The following is an 18,457-nucleotide window of genomic DNA, read 5'->3' as shown; positions in this document are numbered from 1 at the left end:
AAATAATATAATAAATAATTTCAGTAGACGTTGCTATCAGTTATAATAATTATATGTAATTCTTTATAAAATTCTTTTATAATTTTCATTACAGTCACCCTGTAGCGATTTTTTACGATTTCTCAAAATGTTTCCTACAGGGTTCTTACGATTCGTATACTAAATTAGCCAGCTTGTATGTATGTATGTATACAACCACAAATATATTTATGTATATATAACATTATTTAGTAACATTGTTGAGCGATAAACCGGTAAAAAATGGACTAAAGTAATGTTAAATCAGAATTAATCAAAAAATATACACTTAGAGATAAAATAATTACACACTTGGGACATAATCAATTATATTGCGGTAAAAAGCAACAACAAACAACAGATGTATCACTAAGTGTTCAGCAGGCAACAACGGCACATACACACACACATGGGCATTAGATATTTGTGTAGTACGTGCCTGCATATGTGGTTGCGTTGACGAGCGCTTATATTATGGGCATTTGCACGCGCAATCGCATGACTTACGATTAAAATTCAATTCGTTTTTATTTTTATCAGATATTTTTGGATTAACTGCGCTGCAAATTTGTATGTGCATTCACATACACACACACGTCTGCATGTGTTGTGACGCTCAATTGTTGGCAGCTTGTTTAGGGGAGCTTTGTTTGGGCGTGTAACCCCTTGCGTTTTACGCCATAACGCTTATGCTTTATGCGCATTTGCTTAGTGGGTCAACAGGATTATCTTATCTGTGACGCGGTGTTGAGTGCGGCTAAATGCCCACATTGTCGGCGCGTAGCGGCATTTGAAAAACGTAGAGGGGGGAAAACCGGAAGAGGAGTTAGCAAACTAAAACGTTAAATAAACGTGCAAATGTAGATATGTAAAAAAAAATTTCATCGGCATATTTACAAATTATATGAAGGTGCGTGTGTACGCTTGTATTTATGAGCGTTTTATTGTTTATGCCTGCAAAATGCCGCAGATGTGAGTTAAATAAGTACTGGCGCTTACTCATTACAGTAATCCACAGAACTAAAGTTGCTTTTTAAAGTACATTTTTTCCGATTTTTACTGAACCGTAAGAAGTTTTCAATAAAAAATGATTAAATTTGATATTTTCAATTTGAGCATAACTTTTATGCCCAGTTAAGTTTGGAACGAAGTCGTAATACACAGAAGGAATCGTTTGAGAACTTATAAATGAAAAAAAAAAAGAAAATAATGTTTCGCATGAAATAAAAATTTTGAATGTAAATTTTGGTTGGTTCCACATATAAATAATTAGCAGTCGGCATAGCCTTGTCTGTCTGTCACTATGCGTATGCACGGTAAGTGCGATTCTGTACTGTGATACAGTATCAAGTCTCTAAATTTGACAGAGACAATTTTTGAGACTTGAGACGATTTTGCTATTCTGTAAGTCATAGTCACAAACTCTATTACATTTCATTATTCAGAGAGGTTTTTATACTTGAATGAAAATAAATATGTCAATAACAAATAAGCAATTTTCTACAACATAGTCAAAAAACATAATTATCAATAAAAAATAAAAAAATATGTTGACTTTGTTTCATAATATTAACGAAATTTATGTAAATTTATTTATTTTTAACCTTTTCTTGTTTGAGTTACTTACAAAATATAAAAAAACGACAATCGATTAATATCTATGGTGATCTCTATTCAGTATATTCAAAATGGCAGACAAGAGTTCTTTTTGGTTTTGTGACTTGCTAGCTACCAGGTCTCAAATTTGAGATAATATGTTGAGACTAAAGCTAGAGACTGTTTAGTGAATAGTAACTAGTCACAAATTGAGATTTTACCACAAAATGTCTCAAATAGAGACTAGAGACTGGTTACAGAATCCCGCTATTAGTCTCTTAGACTTTGAGATATCTATCTGGAATTTTACATACGTTTTTTTCTCTCCAAGAAGCTGCTCCTTTTTCAGTACTTCCAATATCGAACCACTGTAGACTATACAATAGTTCCCATATAAACAGAACTTGAGAGATTACATGGGCTTATGGATTTCAAAAAATTTAATTTTTTTTTTATTTTCCAAATAAATTCTACAACACATCTAGAATATTCTGCTAAATTTTCAAGTTGATCCGAGTTATAGTTCCGGATATACAGCCTTGAAAACTTGAGAGCTCAAAGCTATGATAGACAAAGTGCTTCGTCTATAAACGGGCTTTGCTCTAAACTGTGTTTTTGAAGTCGGTTAGTAAGATTTCTCGAGACCTACTCAACCGAAGTTCATGCAATTTTACACAGGTCTTTAAGATACAATTTTTAAAGACCTGTTTGAAAAAAATTTTTTTTTTCAATTTTTTTGTTTTATTTCAGAATTTTTTTGTTAATAGTTCAGATTTATAAAAACAGAGAATTCTAATAAAATATTTAATTTTGTATATGAAAAAAAAAAATCCTTAATGAAGGCTGCTTTTTACACGAGGACACCAATATAACCGCTTAAAACTCAAGTACTTGTATAGATACATTTTTAATGCCCAGATATCTTCATGGAATTTTGCATCAATTATTTTCGAAGACAATGCCATAATCACCGATTTCACTATTCAAAGTCTATAAAAAATCTTTTTATACCCTTTTTGGTATAAAAAATGCAGCTGTGGTGCGATGGGTGTACGTGTTTCAAACATTTCAAATGTCAAAATTATATTTTTTTTCAAAATTTAGATATCTAGTATAACGCACAGAAGCTTAGCACTAGCTTTCAAGTTGTTCTTTGAAATTCTTTTCCAAAAAAAAATTGTTTTTTTAATACACATTTTTATTACTTTTACTCGTATCAAAATACCAACCTGCGTCATACCAACCGATAGTCGCGCACATAACTGCTCGAGTTTTGCGGCCAACTGGTATTTATCTGCTAATTACAATTTAATTAATACCATAAACAATTATCTGTTTTTAATACTGCTTAGGCTGGGTAATGCAGCGAGAAGCAAAGTGACGTTAATAAATTAATGAATTACTTATTTTCCCATAAGAGCTGGTACTCATTAACAATGAATATTCGTATGATAAGTATGTGCAACATAATTCAGTGCACAGTACTATTGTAATCCACTGTTCCTAATGTTTGCTTTAATTATCCTAACATTTTTGCACTTTGGCAATGACCCGGAAGATAATTACTACTGATAGCGGTAGTATTATGTACGCATAATATTTATTGTTATATATATGTATATATTTACGTTTTTGTTTTTGTTTTTATTGTCATATATATTTCTTGATTTCGAACTGAGAACACTTAATTTTAGCTTTGATCTCTTTATCCACTATGTAAAGTGGGCATGCGTTTCTGCTTTACCACGCAACTCCTCATCTTTGTGTGTGTACAACTGTTTGAGTGTGTGAACGTCTTTGAGACAACACACGCCAATTAACAGTTAAACTGAAACCACAATGCCTATTGCCACCCACACACGTCGCTTGCTTCTTACTCTGAAAGCCAATGTTTGTTTTGGACAACGGACTGCCTGATAAGGATTACCGTAATCTGCGCTAATAGTCGCATAACGGTACACAAAGCTATCTGCAACGAACTCACACACATACATATATACATATATATATATACAACATAAAGCAATTATTTTCATTTTCACCTTTATTTGGTTGTCGGTGAGGCAGAGTTGAAACAAAGCGAAAAAACGCACACGCACATAAAAACAACAACACACGCTTAATTTACTTAGATTTTGGTTTTGTTGGCGTTGCGTGAGCTGTAAATTGTTATTTTGTTATTTTTATTTCAGCGTGCGTTTGTGTGAGTGGTGTTTACACACCTGCACGGGCTTGTGTGCACAAGTGTGTATATTCGGGTTTAAGCTGGGTAAGTCAAAGATTTGCTTTGTTTGCAATGCTGACTTTGTAATGCATTCATATGCTTGTGAGTATTATTTTTGCTCTCTCAAAAACACAAAAAAAAACAATGAGTTAAGGCACAAAACACCGCTATTTTGCTCAAGGCGTTAATTAAAGGCTAGGTGCGAATTAAGACAATTTATAGCTGAAATTAACAACAATAATTTTTACAAAATTATAAAAATAATATATTCCAACGTGAAAAAACAAAATTTTTCTTTTCAAATTTCTGAAATAATTCGCCGTCGGCATTTTCAATTTTCATTTTTGGAGTAAACTTAGCTATATTATAGCAAAAATGCATAAATAAATATTTTCTAGTATATACATAGATACATACATACGTATACATTCATACATAATAAGTAACTATGAATCGTTAGCTCTAGCGTCTTTCACAGATTTACCGACTTGTGGACACATATCACCGTAGGAGACATTCAGTCTGAGGTTATCTCTGTTATCTGTACAAAAATTCGCATTGATGGAGAAGCATAGAAGCAAGAGTGTTTGTATGTATATGTTAATTTGGGTACTTCACTTCTTAAAGTATCGCAAGAATGCTTTTTACGCAACTAGATTTATATTGATAATTGCTACTCCACAGATAAGCATTATAGTCAGCCTGAGGAAATATTTGAACACTTGTTTTTATAAAAGTATATAATTATTGAAATTGTAAATAATTAAAAAGCAAAATTAATTGAAATTGTAATAATAATTTAACATAAATATTGGCAGCTAACGCAATTTAAATGCTCATAATAATGGTTTTAATAAAAAACCGCATTAAAAATACTTTTAATTTTTAAAAAATACCGGTTTGAAAAAAATTTGAACCCATACAATTAAAAGTTCAAAAAAATGTTTATTCTTAGTTTTAAATTTTGTTTTTAAACAAAACATTTTTTTAACCCTGTGTTAAGTTTTAATCCTGTTCATTTGTATTTAAAAATTTTATATACTAGAGAAAATATATAAACGATAATGGATTAATGAAAGCTACGATTCTTTCCATCTGGTGTTGACCCATGCGACCTTTTCTGCTGCTAAAGCTAACTTAGAACAAACATTATACATTGTGACAAAAAAGTCTGAGTCCGTTCAAATTATTTTAGTTGATATTGTGGATATGAAACGCTCGACTCGCTCAGATAAAGCTGTTTTTTTTTTTCAAAAAGAGTAGCGTGAACAAGACATGGTTAATTGTGAGAATTTCGACCCCACATTCATGGAGCAGATAACTACCGATGAGACATGGGTTTATGAGTTAGACGTGCAAAAAAGTCAACAATCTTCGGAATGAAACCCGTTTTCAATCCATTGGATAGATAAAATTCGCTGAAGGAGCTGAAGGCCTTCCCAAAAAGTGGTTTAGAAAACATCGTTTCTAGGACTGGAAAAAACGTTGGCATAATTGCATTGTATCTGGTGGGGATCACTTTGAAGGCGACAAAATAAATATTGATGAATAATTAAATATTTCGTGATTTATTTACAACTTTCGGGTGCTTTTTTGTCGTCATGTATGGTAATACATATCAGAAATGTTTGCGGGTACTGTTCAATTCCACTTATAAGATTTTACTAACACTTCTGAAGTTATAAGAATACCAAGAAAGAATATGTTTAAAAAAAAAAAAAAAAAAAAACTTGAGCAAATTCAGTTTTACAAAGATTATTTTAACAATTTTTCTTTATTTAAGTTTATTATACATTTATTATTATTGTGGCTTCTATATTCTATATGGCTAAGCTGGGTGAGCGCGGCGTTATATTTATTTACAAGCCGAGTTAAATCATAAAAAGACAACCAACTATATATTTTCCAGATTTATTATCAAAACTATTATGACATTACTAAGCATTAAAATCGTGTGAGCCGAGAGAGAAGAAATTTCTTTTCTCTTTACATGAAATTTGTGCGCTGATAGCATTTTATGGTTATAGTTTTGTATATAAGCAACTGAGAACACCTATTGTTATCATTTAACGAAATAAAATTACGATAATTAATTACCAAATTACTTTAAGTTTAAATTAGCGCTTTAAAAATTGTAAAATTATGCTGGGATAGGCCAAATATTGTTTAGTTAGTTGAGACTATTGCACGTAGATATTTAAACACTAACTTAAATAAATGGAAAAATAAAGGTTTTCTGATAACAAGTGTATTAATTTCTATTTCTTTAAAATTCATATACCCTGCTTCTTTTCTACATTTTAGCCTGAAAACTCACCTGTGGTCCAGCATTGGCGGCCACCCAAGCCTCTGCAAATGTTTCCATAGCACTTTGGAAATCCATACTTAACAAATTCTCACTTCAGTAGCGACTTTCAAGTTTTCTAACTTTAAGTTTTTTTCTAAAGAAGGTTTATATATTATCTTTTAACAATTTTTTTTTTTAACACGGCACTTATTGAAACTGATTCTTCGATCAAAACATCTTATTGTACTGCAGTGACACTATTGTTTTGCAAAAAGCTTCTTTAGCAACGTATTTCTGATCATGTACATACATACGTATATAATATTTGATTTTAAAAATTTCTCATTGCCAATTAGACACACACCACATGCACTAGTTACAACGCGCGATTATTGAAAATGAGTGCAATCTTTGAAAAGTCATTGGCGCTTGACCATTGGCGATCGTGTTGAAGCATTAGAACGCTAGTTAGGAACTATGCGCCGTTATTATATAACTCCTCAGCAACTTCTATTATAACTATTGAAAATATGGTTGCGCGCTTGATTGATTGTTGGCAGCGGCGTTGACGCGGCATCATTAGCAGTTCATTGCTCAAGCGGTAAGCGGTGGCAGACAGGATCTTTACAGTGTATTTCATGTGACGGGGGGTGTGTGATTGCACTGAATTTAGCGTATGTAAGTATTTGCTTAGATTTGCCTAGCTTTGGCAGCAACTTCTTGAAGGCGCGACGCGCATACAAAGTCCGTGGCAGAAGCGTAACTAACGCGCCTAACGAGTCAAAAGCAGTGATGCATTTAGAACTGTTGGCCGGCTGTTGATAAAGTTAGATTTGTTGATTGCTGGACGCTTAATGACGTGCTTTCTTATTAGTTTTACTGCGAGCTGGCTTGTGAACGCAAATCGACATGTCGCGGCATAGACTTTGAGGTAGCTTGTAAATGCCGTGAGTGCACACAGTTGGCGTTTTGCGAATTTCACAGAATTTTTTATATTTTTTTTTATTTTTATAATTTTCAATTGTTTGCACTTGCTTAAAAATGGCTTGGAATAGGAACTAGAAAACGACTAGCAATCAGCGCAAAAGTTTTTTTATTTTTTGCAATATATTATAACGTACTATTTTATCTAGTTTTTCTATTATTCTCTGCAAATTCACTTCACTATTGTTTGCCGTTTTCGACTTTATTCGCTGTGTTACGCGTTACGCTAATTCTTTATTTGCTTGGATTCACTATTCTGTCCGTCCGTTTATCGACACGCACGCTTCACACTTGATCGGGCGCCATTCAACGACTGACTGTCAACATGCAATGTCAATTGCCACAATGATAAGCACTACTCCAGTGTCCCCACTGTCAGCACCTCCAGTAAGCACAGCACCGCCAGCCCCCTTTTTCGACCGACGCTTAATTCGTATTGACGATTTATTTGTTTTGCTGTTATTATTGCTGTTGGTGTTGTAATTGTTGTTATTAACACTGATTTCTAATGCCGCATCATATCATCCACACACTTCAATTTGTAGTATGATGTTCGTATGCCACCATTGACGACATGCCGTCTCCGCCCCATCCCCTGTCCATAAACATTAATTGTATTCGATTGTGTGTAATAATTTTTCGTTCAATTTATTATTTATCTATTTCACGTGTGTGCACTTGTGCATATGCACGCATTTAACTTGCTGTTAATGTTCGATTTGTTCTATTGTTTTGTTTACTAGATTTATCAGTGCTTATATCGTAAGAAAATCGAGCAACATAACATCCTTCTACACTGTCAGTTGCCGCACAACTGATTCTGTTTTGCGCTCTCAACAATTCACCTCAATTTACCTTTCAGCACACATTGTTTGGTTTGTGTGCGTGTGTGCGTTGACGTGCACTCGTGTGTGTGTGTCGTATTTGCTCTCTGAATTTTGTTGCATTTGTAGTGGTGTTCATGATGGCGCTCTCGAAATTTTGCCTTTCTCTGTAGTGGTATGCGCTCTACACATACTCATACACTTTGGCCTCAGAAATTCGTCAAACTCTCGCAAACTCTCCCAACCGTTGTTTCTATTGCATTGCTTGGTTGAGTTACTAATACTTTCTGTGAACTGGGTCCTTGTTTTCTAGCTGGCTAACTTTAACAAGCTATTTGATTAGGTTTAGTTTGCCGAAATATAGCATATTTCGCCATTTTATGTCGACAATTGATTTTTTCCATGAGCATACAAATTTAGCATGAACTACATGCTTTTTAAGTTCTAGTTTTGGCTAAGCAACGAGTATTTCTCAAAGTAGACCAGGTTTGTTATTTTCTAAAATTTCTAAACCTTAGTACTGTCTTCATAACCCTTTTAAAGAATTTCCTAAAAAAATATTTTAATTAGAAATATGTTCACAACTTTTCATATTTTCGACCACGAGCATATTTTTAAAGACATGCAGCATGAAAAAAATCCAAATTCAATTCAGCAGTCAAGATTGTAAATAAATTAAAAACATCGATCATTCCTAAAATGATGTTTCCAGAGTCGGTGAGGAGTAATTATCGTAGTAGTAAGATTTTTGATAATAATATCTTATTTTTTAGCTACTCTGAAGTTTAAGAATCGAGCTTTCTTGGGAAAAAGCCATTTTATCGATAATCAAAATTTTTTAGTAGTTCATCTATGTATCACCTGCATTGATTTATAGTAATAAGACCATTTTTGTTCTTAAGACATCAGACAGGTTAATTCAGAAAAAACTTCATTTTCGGAGCTCTTATTGGCGATCGTCTTCAGAATCAAGCTAATCCAGATTTTTTATTAAACTATATTAAATTATATAAATATGGTTTTTTTTATTAAATTATTAAATAAAATTCCTCTTTACAGAAATTCTCAAAAACGTTTGGTTGGCTATAATTTTAATTCATTTAATTATTATTTTTAACATTATTTTCATTCATTACTATTTGAAACTGCATCTCATAAGGGAGAAATATCGCAGATAACAGCACTAGGGACAAGAAAGTCAGTGGATTTATTAAAATTATCTATCGAAAGAATGAAATTATGATCACAAACTGTTACAATAAATATTGTAGAAAACGTACCACCGGTTTCATATTGGTCTAAGGATTAAGGTGATGCTAGATTTTTCGATGATGTTTAAATTCCTTCTTCTTCCGTCATTTTCAAGTAATCGATTTTATCAAAATGAGTTTAAAATTATATACGAAATTTATCGAGGACATGAGGAACACTTGAGGAAATTTAAGTAATATTTGTTAAAAATATTAAAGGCAATTGGTATGACTCTCCCTGACTTCTGTGCCAAATTTCATACCAAAATAATAATTTCTGTTTAGTATACGTTTGGCTTTCTGGAGTACATAAAGTGCTTTTGGCAATTTTTTCGATGTCTGAAATTATTCGAAAAAGAAGTTCCATTAATTTTTGTATCGGAATCAAATTTCTGGTGCCGAAAGTTTCAAAATGTTGAAACAGCCCTTCGGTGATTATTGTTTGTCGCGAGCAAGTTTTTTGATTGGTATAAATTATTCAAAGTGTCGAGAACGTGTTGACGACGAACAACTTCCAGGAGGGCCATCAACACTAACTGATGATCAACACATCAATAAACTAAAGGAATTGGTGCTGGACAATCGACGATAAAAAGTCAAATCTTACTAGCATCGTTGGAATATCAAAAGGTTTAGGAAAACCGTTTTGAAAGACTATTTAGCTCTAAGAAAAGTAAACCACAATTGGCTGCAAAATCACTCATTTTTTTCTAAAAACAACATCCTGTTAACGTCTCTGAAACGATCTGGTAGGCGGAAAACCAGGATGTCGTGAAAGGTGTTATTACTAGTGATGAATTTTTCTATCTATGTTTACGAACCGACAACAAATAATCAATCGGCCGAGTTTCGTGGCAAAGGTTAGCCGAAGCTTAAAAAAACACGTTAAATTAGGTCAAAAATCAAGGATTTTTGACAGTTTCTTCGATTATCGTGGTGTGGTGCACTCCGAATTCCATCCGACCGACCAAACTTTTAGATTTTGAATAATGAATTAAGAATTTTAAAATTATGAAGAAATTATTACTATTTTTGGCTCATAGTAGTATATTTCGGCTATTTCCCAAACTTCTAGTTTTTGAAACGATCGATAATAAGAATTCAAGGACGGAATGAGCTTATTCGAGACATTAAGTCCGAGGCTCAACTCAATTTGCAAACTGTAGAAAGCATTCACTGCAAGTTTTATATTATTTCGCAACGAACATATAATATTACTATTTAAGTGTCTGAAAAATTGTGTAAATAAATAGATAATATTCCAATAATCATACATACTCCATGCATGTAAGGATATAATTGCAATTGAATTCATAATCCTTCCTTTAACAATGCGGAGAGTGTATACGTTTTTATTGAGACCGGCTTTTTCAGTTACTCTCTCAACTGTGCATATGTTTTTGTGAGACATATTCAAAACAAACCACATGCATACGACGACAGTTCTGAGCGAAAGTAAGCGCCATAAGAGAGCTTGAACTCAAGAGCACACACACATTTGCAAATTCCGTCAAACTGATAAGGGAGAACGAAATGGCATTAACAACAAATTAAAGCACAAAAAAAACAAAATTGCTCAATCAATAAAACAATGCGCATAAAAAAATTATTTTTTATTTGTTGCTAAAAATAATTTAGTTTACGTACTTAAATAAATAATTTAAATAATATTAATTTTATATACATTTTATGGTGGCAGACCAACGAAATCTCATTTGTCTTTTTTTTTTTTTGTTTTTGTTTTTTTGCTCTCAACAACTTCCCACTACACCTGTTCGGCCGCTTTGCATACGCCACTCTCGCAGCTGCTTATTCGTTTGGATTTGCGCGCCCGACGAAAGAGTCCGCTATTGCGCTGCTAAACAACCGAATGGATGGATGAATGGGTGGATTTTTGGATTCCGGTTTCAACCACCCTAACCCAACCGACGGAAATGCCGATTATGCGAGTGCGAAAGAGTCAACGGATACACAAGCGCTATTTGATAATTCGTTGTAGTGTTTGCCAAAGTGGCATTGGCAATGGTGGCGGCGGCATTAGCGTTGGCGTTGAAAGTGTTGGGCGTCAATTGTTGTTGGTTTTGTGTTGGCGAAATTTGCGTTGAAGTATTGTAGGTCGTCCGACAGCAATGCGAATGCATACAAAATAAAGCTAAAGCAACACCCACTCCTGCGCACTATTTTTGGTTGTCTCATTTTTCCTTGATGTTCTTTGGCGTACATATGCTTATACATATACCTATGTTGGGTGTGCTAGGTATTTGCACGATTTCAGGTTTAGTAGCAATGTGCAATGTAGCTTGTTGGTCCTTTTCCCGATTGTTGATGCTACAACTTTGTTACAATTTATTTGAGATTTTGTTATAATTGTTGTTGTTTAGCTTCGTGTGCGTTGTTGTAGTTAAGAGAGCAGATAATGCGCGCGCATTACATGCGATTAGGTGCCGTACGAAGGATTTAGCCAACCAAATACAAATGCTGGACAGCACATAGCGAGGTGCGTTGGTATGCGAGTGGGTATATAAGCAGGCAACAAATAATTCTACTGAATAATACATAATATAATAAAAAATATTTCTATATACTTAAATGAATGGGTTTGTACATACTATATGCAAAAAATATTCTCAAAAAATGCTAAAAAAAAAAATAATAAATGATAAATAGCGAAGGGAATAACTATTTGTACTTTAAATTAACGTCCCCATATCCAATTATTAAAATTTTATGAAAAGGTAATAAACCGAAAATATCCTTTACAGTAAATGGCAAACTATTAAAAAATTGTAATTGTTGAATTGCTCTGCAACTAATTCTTTTTTACGATTGTGTCAAATTTTACGCAGTTATGAGTGCTTTTATATCTACGTTTTACATTTTTTAGTACCTAACACCTTAAAACGATTTTCTTAAAACAAACATTTTTAATGCCCTTCATCGTTTAAAAATTTTGAAAAATATTTATCTACAGTATTTACAAGGAAAAGCGTATATTGTTAAAAAATTATATTTTACAACACAAAAAAAAAAAAAAAAACAAAACAAACAAATTATTTTCTTCAAACTGTTTCAAACAAATTAAAATTTAAAATTCAGTAAAGCCAATTGTGGGAACTATTGGAAATTTGTTATTTATCGAATGAACCGTGATTTATTGAATTCGTATGATCCAGTGCCAAGTTATGAGATGCTTCACAATCCTACATTTTTCCGAGACAAGCGAATAATGCCTGCCATAAATGTAATATTTTATACCCCGAAGAGGGTGTATTAAGTTTAGGACCTTTTTTACTTGTTCATGCTATAAAAAACACACCTGAAATATGTATATTAGAGATTTGTTTTTGTAGATTTGTTTCAGTCGAAGTTAGTAGGTTACTCTTTCAGCAAATTAATCTTTGGAAGTCACATTGATAATTACTAGCCTCATGGAGCAATGATTCTTTATAAACATATTAAACTAATATGTCGTTGCTCACTATTTTTTGGAGTCTTCTTTGTAAATGGTATGGCATATAAATATTATTTTTACCTACCCAATATTACAACACTTATTAACATAACTGGTTCATACTTAGTTGGAATATTTTTCATTAAAACATTTCCAGATTTTTAATTCTGAGAACTAAAACTAAATAATTATTAATAAAAATATCAGTAATGACAAGAAAGTCGATAATCCCACCCCTTTTCTAGAATCAAAGCGATTTTCTTTTGATTAAGTATTTAAGTAGAAAGTGATTCATTTTATTTTTGAAGCTACGTACATACGTAAGTTTTAATTTTTTCTAAACTTATGAATTTTGGGTAGTAAAATTTAATAGTGTATATAGTGTATATTTAGATGCATATTTGTATCTACTTACATGCATATATACAAATGTCAACATAAATACATACATCATACATCAGCGTTATGTTATAAGTAAGTCAATCTGTAGTACAACTCTTCCAATTAATTAAATCCTTCTCGTACAAAACTCGTTTCAACGAAATGAATAAATCAGCTCTTTCTGCTGTCTCACACCGCCCAATGTACTGATATAGCCAAATATGTGTGTATACATATGCATATGTATATATAAATATGTACATAAGCAGACATGTAAAAGCATGTACTTCGTTAAGTTGACAGGTGTGCATGTGTGCGCTGTACGCGATTCACTCATTCGTTCGGCCGCACAACAGCAATTTTCGTGTTCATATACCGACACGTGTTTTTTGTTGTTTCTACGCAACTGCATTGGCGCAGATTATCGCGCGCATCGTTGGTTTTGTTATTTTTATTCTCATGGCTTTTACTTGCTTTATCCCACCGCCCCAAACTAAATAATACATAAGCGTGTACACGCACTCTAACACGACAGTGTAAATGGGTAAGTATATGTGCATGAGTTCCTTTGCGTAAATGAAGCATTTCACACAGTTCTAGTGAATGTTGTTCTTGATGGATTATTGTGCGCTCATCGGTAGCAAGAGAGCGCCAGTTTAGCACCTCGTATGCTTGGAATTGGAACCAACAGTGGAGCCAGAGAGGCAGCCTTCGGTGATTTGCTTTTGGTGCGACAGAGTGAGAGCTAAACACGCGATAACCCACCCTGCCCCCAAAAACTTAAACCCAGCGCAACAATAAAAAACAGGCAATCGCCAGCTGAGACGAGCACATACACTGAACAAAAATGTAAACAAATAAATTTAAAAAAATAAGTAGAGCAAAAGTACAACAGTACTGGTGCTGCTGCTGCCGTCACTGCTGTATTAATACATGTGCAGCAACAAAAACATCGCTCGTGGTGGGAAAAAATCGAGAAAAACCTGTTTGCCATGACTCCGCCTTCGCTGCAAGCTGATTGGCTTAGCTTGTCTGTATCTCATCGTTTGCATTTTTGTTGCTTTTGTTGGCCATCGTTGCTGCTGCTATTGCCATTTTTGTTGTTGTTGTGCGATGTTATTTCAGCGGTTGTTCGTAACGAGCGTACTGTTGTTGTTATTCTTATTTATATTTATGTAAGTAGGCGCCTATATGTCGAGGGGGTATGGTTTATCTACGCCTGGCACACTGACGTGGCAGGATTTTTGCTTCGCTAAAATTTCGGGGCCAAAATACCGACAATATGTTTGTGTGTGTGAGTTGTCAGGCGCCCATACAAACTTTATTTACCAGCAGCGCCGCTGCTTTCGCCATTTTCCCCGATGGATTGTGTGATGCTGCAGTGTTGTGCTGTCATTGCGGTTACTGTTATTATTGTAGTTGGTGTAGTTTTGTTCACTAAACCCCCCATAATGGTTTTCTACACTGTTAGATACCATCTTCCGTGCCCCAATCCTTCTCTTTTTTCCGCCATTACTTGCTTTTCATTTATTTTGCAATTTATTTCGTTTATCTTAAGTGGTTTTTGTGATAATTTTATATGTTGCTGATGATGTTGGCGGTTTTGTCTTCCTCTATCTACGTTCATAGCACATATGTATGTATATCTAGTCATAGTACTATACATATGTAAGTATGTATGCATATTTCGCTCGCATTCTACCGCCCGCCCTCACACTCTCCTCGCTCTAAGGCATTATAGTTTTCTTTTTTAGTACAGTTGTTAAGCTTTGCTTTTGCTTGGTTTCTTCATTGCCAGCTTTTATGTATTTTCTCATTTTATTTGTGACGTTCTTAAAACCCCAGCGATTCATTATCGTGGAAAGGCTTTTGGCATTGCATTTTCCATTTGACGCTTAACCAGCGGAAAATTCTCGGAAACGACAGCACACTCAAATGGTTGGCAAGTGTGCGAGGGCGGCGAAATGTGGTGTGTGGCGGCTGCAGTGGCAAGCATTAAGTACCAGCATTAAGTGGTATATTAAATTTAAATATTCCATTTTGGCATTCTTAAGCGCAGAAAGTTTTAATCGCTGCTTCTCCTGGGTGTTAGTACATAATGGAAATTTGCTTCTGGTATTCTGGTGTAATGATCGTCTTGAGCTAGGCTTTTTAAATACTACATGATAATAAGTAATCGGTTTTCTTATATATTATATTTGTCTAAAAGCTCTGATTCATAATTGTTATTTTTCTCAGTGAAGTGTTCATTTCCCATAATGATATTATTGTGTTCATTGATTTAAAATACTTCAGCCAAATATTAAAGTGTTTACACTTATCTGAGGTTAATCGGAAGGTGACATATCAACCAATATATTTCAAATTTTCCACATATATTGACTTTTTCCAGGCTTGTCTTTTTTCAATTTCATAGGGTCATAATATTGCAAAAAATTCCGTTTGGGATCTTTAAACTGGATGCAAGAAAAAGAAAAATCGATGTATGGGTGTCACGTGATTTAATGCAAAAAAAACTTCATAGACCGAATTTCCATCTGCGAATCTATGTTAAATGGCAACAGACTTTATCCATTTTCGAAGCGGATGGTTAGTGGTGACATCATGCGAAAAAGGGGTGTTTGAGTAGCCGACAAAACGATGATCAAGGTGATCAAGTCAGAATTGACGGCTAGAAAGGTTTTGCTAAGTGTTATTTGCAGATAATTATCTGCCATGAGCAGTTGTCCTTTGTCTAAGCTCTTAAATCGGATATGTACTGTCAATAATTTCACCGTCTAAAGGAAACAATAGTGAAGAGGCGAACTGCTTTGGCCTATAGGATAGGTATTGTGAACCATCTGAGCAACGTCAGGCAACAAAAATAGTAGTTAGGTTGGTTAAAGAAGTCGATCATAACAATAATCTCACTCCGTCAGTCTAGAACGCCGGTCCGTTGTGGCATCTAAACGTCTTATATAATTTTTCATAAGACCTTCTTAAATCGATAAAGCAATTTGAGTCTATCACAAGTTCTTCAGTTTCGGTTATGTCTTCTGTTTCGCCGAAAGTAAGATGTTTCAACCTCAATCCTGTAAAGATGGACAATCGAGAACAATGTGTATTGATATTTATACCTCATCTTCTTTCATACAACTTTGACAAGACGACCAGACGAATGCACCATAAAACATTATTGACTTTAGTATATTTCGTTGATCTATAAAGCCGGCTTTGACGAAAGTCTCCCCTCTCTCCTCAATATTTGGACGCCAAAAAATATAGTTAGTTATCGAACAAAACGGTGTATATTTGACCTAAATCAGATCATTCGAAGTTCGAACTGTGCTGAATTCTTCAATTAAATACAAACACATTTTTTTCTCTGATCTTAGTAGATCTTTTAACTATACTTCCCAGAATATACCGACAAAGTGAACGCGCAAAGTGAATTTACTTTTCGTGATCACACTTAGACAAAGCCTTTGAATCTTTCACAAATCTATTATCTCATCTATTTGAAATCAGCTTATGCAGAAGTCATACAGTTCAGTTTCATTTTTTTCTTCCCACAAGAATCCCGATCGGCTAGTGTCTAGTTAGAAGTCCTACAACCATTGAATGCTAAGAGCAAAGAGCTCACCAGACCTCTTACGATTTACCCTAGTAGTTGGCCACTCGTACCCATTCTGCAGCTGGTGTGACTGAACATATCGTGTTCATCAGCCTTACAGGTTCTTGCAATAACGCTATGGCCAGGCTCATAAACCAGTCTACTTATATTCTAACATTTAAATATAAGTGAGCTAGATATTTAGTCGCTAGTCTTGAGCTGCCTCCGGAGAAGATCTACTGATTTTTATTACCTATTAATGTTTATAAAAAATAAGTAAGGAAGATATACATAGGTTCGGATTAACCGAAAATTTGAAACTCTTGCAATTTGCAAGGATCAAGGCCGACCAATTACCTTCAGGCGTTGACAAAACTTGAAATTGAACTGAAAAAAAACCGACATGAATTCATCCATCCTTTGTGATAGAATTTTTTATATATTACCCAATAGATACCCGGGAAAAAGTGAGCCGGAAGTTTTTAATATCTATATTGGATATATAGGGGCTAATTGATATAATTTAACCCATTTTTGGGAAAAGCTAAAGCCCGATTTCAACAATGTATGGATGTTTACTGTAAATGTAAAATAATCAGATTGAATTATCAAGATTGTTATGTTGGAAGAAGTAAGGGATCAAACAGTTTCTAAGATAAAGATTGTAAATTTTTTCGCTGGCTCTTTTAAGACCCTACTCTACTTCGGTTTGTGGAATTTAGTGCTAATAGCTCATTCATTCAATGAGGAATTTTCAACAATGAGTAATAAACTCTAAAAATACTTCTTCTAAGCTTGGTTGAGCTAGCTTCAGTGGTTTGGAGGATATGTTCATTTATCCATTTGCAGGGTGGGGCTACTTTAATCCCCTGTACTTAATTGAAATTTTGTCAATGCTTGGTTCGATGGCATTTTGTGGACGTAGTATTAGTTCGATTATGTCCAGCTACGAACACGTTCTTACTTTTTTGTAAAAGAACGCACATACAAGGTTTCATCAAGATATCTCTATTTTTACTCAATTTGCTGCTTACACGGACGGACGGAAGGACAGACAGTCATCCTGATTTCAACTCGTTTTGACATTCTGATCATTTATAAATTTTATGTATATAAACGGTGAATCATTTCGAGGTTCTCTACTTTTTTAAAGAAAAAACCAAATGTCGTCGAGATCACGATCTTTAATTTCAGGCATCAAATAGTCGGTTCTGCAATAACGGTCGCCATTAACGGTTACGGTTGCACCAATAATTCCACACTCTTCGTCCCAAATGCAGCAATTTTGCTTGATTACATACCCATTGAGGCAGAAACGGGCCAGCCCTCATCGGTGAAGAATATTTGGATCGAAAATGTCGGACCTTTTTGGAACTTTTAAACAGCCCACAGAGCGAAGTGATTTCGCTTGGGAAGGTCGAGCGGCTCCAGTATTTTGTACGCTTTCAATTTAAGATCTCGACGCAAAATGCAAGTCTTTCCATACGTCAGTCCGAGTTGATGCAAACGGCGCCGAATGGACTTTCCATCGTCTTTGCGAACACCCTCAGCTACGGTTGCTATATTTTCATCACTGCGTGCTGGACGTGGTCTATTCGGTCGAATATTATCCAGAATGCTTGATATCAATATGGGTGATGGTGTTGCGAAGGGTTGAAAAACTACCTCTACTTGCATCACCTGCCATAACCCTATATCTATCTCGATGATTTAAGGTGATACAAAACTAATACACATAAATATTGAGTTGTATCCATTTTGGTAACTCAAAATATGAAATTAGTTTCGTTTTCGAAGATATTCTTTATCGACATATACCTGGAATCATAAATTATGAATAAATATCTATA

At 34.3% G+C, this 18,457-nt stretch overlaps 1 protein-coding gene across 3 annotated transcripts in view; it reads right to left on the bottom strand.

Moving 5' to 3' along the window:
• Positions 1 to 7,906, bottom strand: part of LOC108978324 — a 151,358-nt gene extending 143,452 nt beyond the window's left edge. For all 3 annotated transcript variants that reach the window (XR_001994098.1, XM_018948545.1, XM_018948546.1), the window contains exon 1: positions 6,156 to 7,906. Coding sequence is in view for 2 of the 3 variants with exons in the window: in XM_018948545.1 (XP_018804090.1) it covers positions 6,156 to 6,221 (66 nt within the window). In the remaining variant the exon portion in view is untranslated. The remainder of the gene's footprint in view (positions 1 to 6,155) is intronic.
• Positions 7,907 to 18,457: the final 10,551 nt, after the last annotated feature.

Source organism: Bactrocera latifrons, unplaced genomic scaffold (genome assembly GCF_001853355.1).
Source record: "Bactrocera latifrons isolate USDA-ARS-PBARC rearing strain unplaced genomic scaffold, ASM185335v1 scaffold_12, whole genome shotgun sequence".
Lineage (NCBI taxonomy): Eukaryota > Metazoa > Arthropoda > Insecta > Diptera > Tephritidae > Bactrocera > Bactrocera latifrons.
This window is presented reverse-complemented; position numbering and strand designations above follow the sequence as displayed.